The following is a 5,873-nucleotide window of genomic DNA, read 5'->3' on the forward strand; positions in this document are numbered from 1 at the left end:
GATCGAACCTGTTGGACTTTATCAGCTCTGTGGTCACAGAGGTTTGGAGAATCGGCCGACATTCTGAAATCTTTGTCTAAACCAGACTTAAGACTCACAAGCTCTACTCATCTCCTCTCGACCCAAATGCTCCGACTCTGGTCGCTATGGTAACGGGTACATATCCCTTCAAAATAAGAGAAGCGCCACAAAAACGAACATTTTACTTTGGTGAACATTTTAACTCATGATTCTGACTAACGGAGCCCTGAGCTTGTTTCTCTGCAACCAGACGGTTCCACCAGCAGCTCCGGAGCAGAAAGGCTGCCGGACTCCCGGCATCGCGCCGCTCATTTTAAGGATGTTTATTGGTCCCCGAAAACGATGAAAACCCGGACTTATCAGTAAAGTCCCCGCGGGCCGAACCTGAAGATTGGACGCTATGCCTCCAACAACTCAGAGGAAGTCAGAGCTCCGCGCAACGCAGATCATGTTCCGGCTGAAACACGGCGCTAAATGATAAAGCATAAATTAACGAGGCTTCGAGGCAGGAACATTTTAATCAAGGGATTTTAATAATCGAGGAACTGGAATCACTCGAGGAATCGTTTCAGCCCTAGTTTTACCCAATGTGCATTGGGAACACTGCACATTTTATTTCAAAGCCAGGTAATTGGTAAGTAATTGAATATTACTATATTATACAGAAAGTGAAGAAATACAACGTTCAAAAAATAGTGTTGACATATTTCTTTACAAACTCAAACTAAGAAATGCTGAAAGATTCATGTCTCCTGAGAATCATGAACTAATATTTAGTTGCGTAAACACGGGTTCTCCTCTGTGGTCCATGGAGTCGCCGGTCAGCAGGTTCTGCAGGACAGCTGCACCATGTTCCTCCGTTTTTCTTGGTTTTGCCTCATGAACATCATGTCAGGTTTTCTATGGATGAAGGTCCAGGGCTGTGCTGCCCCCTCCGTTACTTTCTGTTGGTCTGATGGTTTTGCTGCCTGCTGTGTGTTCGGGTCATTGTCTCGTTGAAACAAACGTTTCCTCTTCAGCATACAGCAACATGACTTCTTCCAGTTTTACTCAAACTGATCCCTGGTAAGTGATAAATGGGACCAACACCATGAGAAACATCCCATATCGTGATGCTTGAACCGCCATGTTTATCGTCTTCAACGTGACTTGAATTCAGTTTGCAGGACGTCTGACAAACTGTCTGTGGCCCTTAGAACCAAAAAGAAACATTTTACTTTCGTCAGTCCACAAAATATTTCGCCATTTCTTTCTAGGCCAGTCAATGTGTTCTTTGGCAAATTGTAGCCGCTTCAGCTCAGGTCTGATTTTAACAGCGGGACTTTCAGGGGCTTCTTGCTGGTAGCTTGGCTTCACATCGACATCGTCTGATTGTTGCAGCCAATCGCAGATCTTCGTTGATCCTCCTGGAGCTGATCATTGGCCGATCACTGGCGCCGATCTGACTGAGTTCTGATTGGTTAATTTCTCCCGGCTCCTCCCCCTCAGCTGGCAGGTTGACAGGCGGGCAGGGGGCTTCTCACCTGCCCGCCTGTCAACCTGAAGACTTTGGATCAGTCTTCAGGTAGCGCCGTCCCGGGATCTGAGTAATCTCACGATACGATACACGATATTCGGAAAATACGATTCAATACGCTTAGGATTTTCTGAGCGATTTTAGAGGGATTTTGGTGACATTTTGTGTTCCATAGACTTGGGTTTAACCAGTTTTCAGCTGGATTTAATGAGCTGAAAACTGATTAAAAGTACCAACTACGCAGCACCTGGCTCTGATTGGACCTACAGCTGGACTAAATGAATTTAAGATGCAGTGAGAAAATTAGTTTGTCATTGAATTCATGTGGATTTGACTCGAAACTCAAAGTTCCAGCAGTGACCTGGGAGCCGAGTGGAGATCATCAGCCTCTAGACTCTCAATATGCAAATGATTGCACTCATGTTTTTTCTTTTCCACATCCTGCGGCTGCATTTTGGACTTCGAGTCACAGAAAAACAAAATCCAATTTGGAAAAAAATTGTAATTTTTTTCCACTGTGAAACGCTCAAATATTCATAACGAATGGTTTTCAAAATTTAGAATGACGATGTATACCGCACATTTCTTAAACTGGTGTAAAAATATTGCAAAGAGTTTTATGACATTATCAGCATGAAAGTGAAGGCAATTCCTCATTTGTGTACAATTTTTGACAAAACATCATCAAAACAAGATGCCAAAAATTGTGTGTTGGGGTGAAAAAGGCTTTTCTACCTTGGCTCCTGGAGTTAGCCGTGGCTGTAAGCCGTTTACTACTAGCTGTTGGGGTAGCGGCTCCGCAGCGCCGCTATTCCCCTGCTTGGATCTCTGAGTAGCTGCCTCTCATCGTTCCCTCAGTCTCTGATACTGTTGATCAGCTGCTAATATGAATGATCGATCTGCCATGTCGTCATGGCAACCCTCACTGCGGGTTTCCCCTCTTCGTCTTCCAGCTCCAAACAGAGCGCCGCTGCTGCTGCGCGTTGATTCTTCAGGTAACCGTTTCTGTACAGAACAGAAACCACTAGGCTAAAGACAAATCACCCAGCGGACGCCACCGATCGCTCCAATATCCAAACTTGGCATCAATTTGGCGATCTCACTGCTCCATTCCGCTTCTTTCACCGTAACTTGAGCAACTTCACTTCGTTTCTTGGCAACAAAATACATAATTATTTGTTGAAGATGAGAGAGAGATTTCCAATAACAAAAGAATCTAACGTTGTTTCATTTTTACGTTTGGAAGCTCATTCCCTGTCACAATATATAACCGGAAAAGCCGGTTTTTGACATTTCTGTCATTCGGAAAAATACGGTTTACTTATTTTAGCATAACTAAGGTTTTACTTGGCCTATTAAGGCAATTTAAAAGCTTGTGTGTAGTTTATAATGTGCACTTAAAGCACAAGTTGAAAGTGAGACTGAGGGAGGCGGAGTCTGGCTGCTACGACGTGTTAGAGACGTATAACAATATGGACCCCTCTAGTTTAATGTATCGATACTCGCGGATGAAAAATCGATGCATATCGTAGAATCGATTTAATTATACAGCCCTAGTTCTGAGGCACAAGAACCGGGTCGGGTTGCTGTGCCGCCCTCATGGTGTGTGTTTGTTAGGAGGCGGAGCCCTACCTGCTGCAGGGCGGCACGGTGAACAGCATGGAGAGCTCCCAGTCCGTTCCCAGTATGTCCATCTCGGCCAGCTCCCAGTCCAGCTCCGTCAACAGCCTGGCGGACGCCTCCGACGACAGCAGCGGCGACATGGCCATCCTGCAGGAGGGCGAGAACACCGTCACCTCCAACAGCTCCATCATCCACCGCCCCACGGTGAGCCCAGGGTCGGGACCGGACCGGACCGGACCAGACCCTCTCTAACCCCTCCCTCCTCTGCAGGGTCAGGACAACATCTACGACGACCCGTACCAGCCGGAGCTGGAGCAGCAGCAGGCCCCATCCGCCGGGCGCCGCCGGGCCTTCTACCGGAACCGGGACCACTTCGCCACCATCCGGACCGCCTCCCTGGTAGGTTCCGGAAGGGACAGGTCCCGGCCCGTTTCCAGGTGTATGTGACGTGTCGCCGTCCCACAGGTGACACGTCAGATCCAGGAGCACGAGCAGGGCTCGGCGCTGCGGGACCAGATGTCCGGCTACAAGCGCATGCGGCAGCTGCACCAGAAGCAGCTGCTGGGCCTGGAGAACAAGCTGAAGGCCGAGATGGACGAGCACCAGCTGAAGCTGGACAAGGAGCTGGACGCCCAGAGGACCGGCTTCTCCGCCGAGCTCGACAAGCTGGCCCGCAAGAACCAGGCCGTCCTGGAGAAAGAGGTCCGCTTCGGCCGCTCATCCGCTCCCTCTCCCGCTCCCGGTGCCTGACGTCTTCGCTTTCCGCATCCTGCAGGTCAAAGCCGCTCTGGCCGAGGAGAAGAAGTTCCAGCAGCAGATCCTGGGCCAGCAGAAGAAGGAGCTCAACTGTCTGTTGGACTCCCAGAAGCGGCAGTACCGCCACCGCAAGGAGCTGCTGAAGGAGGTAAGACTCGGATCAGGAGCAAGAGACGGCTCAGCCCATGATCCGGTCCTGATCTGGCTCAGCCCCTGATCCGGTCCTGATCTTGATCCGGCCCTGATCTTGATCCGGCTCAGCCCCTGATCCGGTCCTGATCTGGCTCAGCCCCTGATCCGGTCCTGATCTGGCTCAGCCCCTGATCCGGTCCTGATCTGGCTCAGCCCCTGATCCGGTCCTGATCTGGCTCAGCCCCTGATCCGGTCCTGATCTGGCTCAGCCCCTGATCCGGTCCTGATCTGGCTCAGCCCCTGATCCGGTTTGCCCCTCCCCTCCGGAGCAGGAGCTGAGTGAGAACCAGTCGACCCCCAAGAGGGAGAAGCAGGAGTGGCTGATCCAGCAGAAGGAGGTGATGCAGCAGCTGATGGCGGAGGAGGAGGCCGGCCTGCTGCGGCGCCAGAGGCAGTACTATGACCTGCAGTGCCGCCAGTACAAGAGGAAGATGCTGCTGGCTCGCCACAACCTGGAGCAGGACCTGCTGCGAGAGGTAGGGCCACTCCAGAACCGCTGCAGAACCCGATCCAGACCCGCTGCCTCCCTAACCCTGCTGTCGCCCCAGGAACTGAACAAGAAGCAGATCCAGAAGGACCTGGAGTGCGCAATGCTGCTGCGGCACCACGAGTCCACCCAGGAGCTGGAGTTCCGGCAACTCGGCTCGGTCCAGAGAACCCGGGCCGAGCTGATCCGGACCCAGCACCAGACAGAGCTCACCAACCAGATGGAGTACAACAAGCGGCGCGAGGACGAACTGCGGCAGAAACACGCCGTGGAGGTCCGGCAGCAGCCCAAGAGCCTCAAGGTAGCCGGGTCAGAACCATGGGCCGGGCCGGGCCCCGGAGAGATTCTAACCTGTCTGTGTTAATTTCAGTCCAAAGAGGTCCAGATCAAGAGGCAGTTCCAGGAGACCTGCAAGATCCAGACCCGGCAGTACAAGGCGCTCCGGAACCACCTGCTGGAGACCACGCCCCGGTCCGAACACAAACTGGTTCTGAAGCGGCTGAAGGACGAGCAGACCCGGAAGCTGGCCATCCTGGCCGAGCAGTACGACCACTCGGTCAACGACATGCTGTCCACGCAGGCCGTCAGCAAGGCAAGCCGCTTGTGACTGGTTCTGACCCGGTAGCTGGTTCTGACCTACCCTGATCCCAGGCTTCAGCCTGGCGGGCCCCCAGGCTTCAGTTAGCCCTGCCAGGCTAAGTGTCTGTTTCAAATGGTGTTTATAAACCAGCTGTGAGAAACGCAACATTTTAAATGATTGTATTTTATCACATGCTGTCGTCCGATAACTAAATTCACATTTTTTAACATAAATCCATTTGGGCCGCTGTACCGCCCCCTAGCCGAACCTGCAGGTTCTGACCCGGCATTTGTCCCCGCAGCTGCGGCTGGACGAGACGCAGGAGGCGGAGCAGCAGGCGCTGCGGCTGCAGCTGCAGCAGGAGCTGGAGCTGCTCAACGCCTACCAGAGCAAGATCAAGATCCACACGGACGGGACGCACGACCGCGAGGCGCAGGAGCTGGAGGCGCGGGTGGCGCTGCGCCGCGCGCTGCTGGAGCAGAGGGTACGGCTCCGACCCCGTCCTGACCCCGTACTAACCCGGTTCTGACCCGTTCTGACCACCCTCTCCCTGCAGATCGAGGAGGAAATGGTGGCGCTGCAGGCGGAGCGGTCGGAGCGGATCCGGACGCTGCTGGAGCGCCAGGCCCGGGAGGTGGAGGCGTTCGACTCGGAGAGCCTGCGGCTGGGATTCAGCGGCATGGCGCTGGGCGCCGCCG

At 53.1% G+C, this 5,873-nt stretch overlaps 1 protein-coding gene across 1 annotated transcript in view; it reads left to right on the top strand.

The window, feature by feature from the left end:
- LOC103469511 (serine/threonine-protein kinase TAO2-like) overlaps positions 1-5,873 on the top strand; it is a 25,464-nt gene that overhangs the window by 17,781 nt on the left and 1,810 nt on the right. The window contains exons 12-20 of the mRNA XM_008417225.2: positions 3,155-3,364; positions 3,431-3,559; positions 3,626-3,862; positions 3,936-4,064; positions 4,381-4,584; positions 4,657-4,896; positions 4,966-5,187; positions 5,477-5,659; positions 5,732-5,869. Of these exons, the coding sequence (XP_008415447.1) occupies positions 3,155-3,364; positions 3,431-3,559; positions 3,626-3,862; positions 3,936-4,064; positions 4,381-4,584; positions 4,657-4,896; positions 4,966-5,187; positions 5,477-5,659; positions 5,732-5,869 (1,692 nt within the window). The remainder of the gene's footprint in view (positions 1-3,154; positions 3,365-3,430; positions 3,560-3,625; positions 3,863-3,935; positions 4,065-4,380; positions 4,585-4,656; positions 4,897-4,965; positions 5,188-5,476; positions 5,660-5,731; positions 5,870-5,873) is intronic.

The sequence above is a fragment of the Poecilia reticulata genome, linkage group LG8 (genome assembly GCF_000633615.1).
Source record: "Poecilia reticulata strain Guanapo linkage group LG8, Guppy_female_1.0+MT, whole genome shotgun sequence".
NCBI lineage: Eukaryota > Metazoa > Chordata > Actinopteri > Cyprinodontiformes > Poeciliidae > Poecilia > Poecilia reticulata.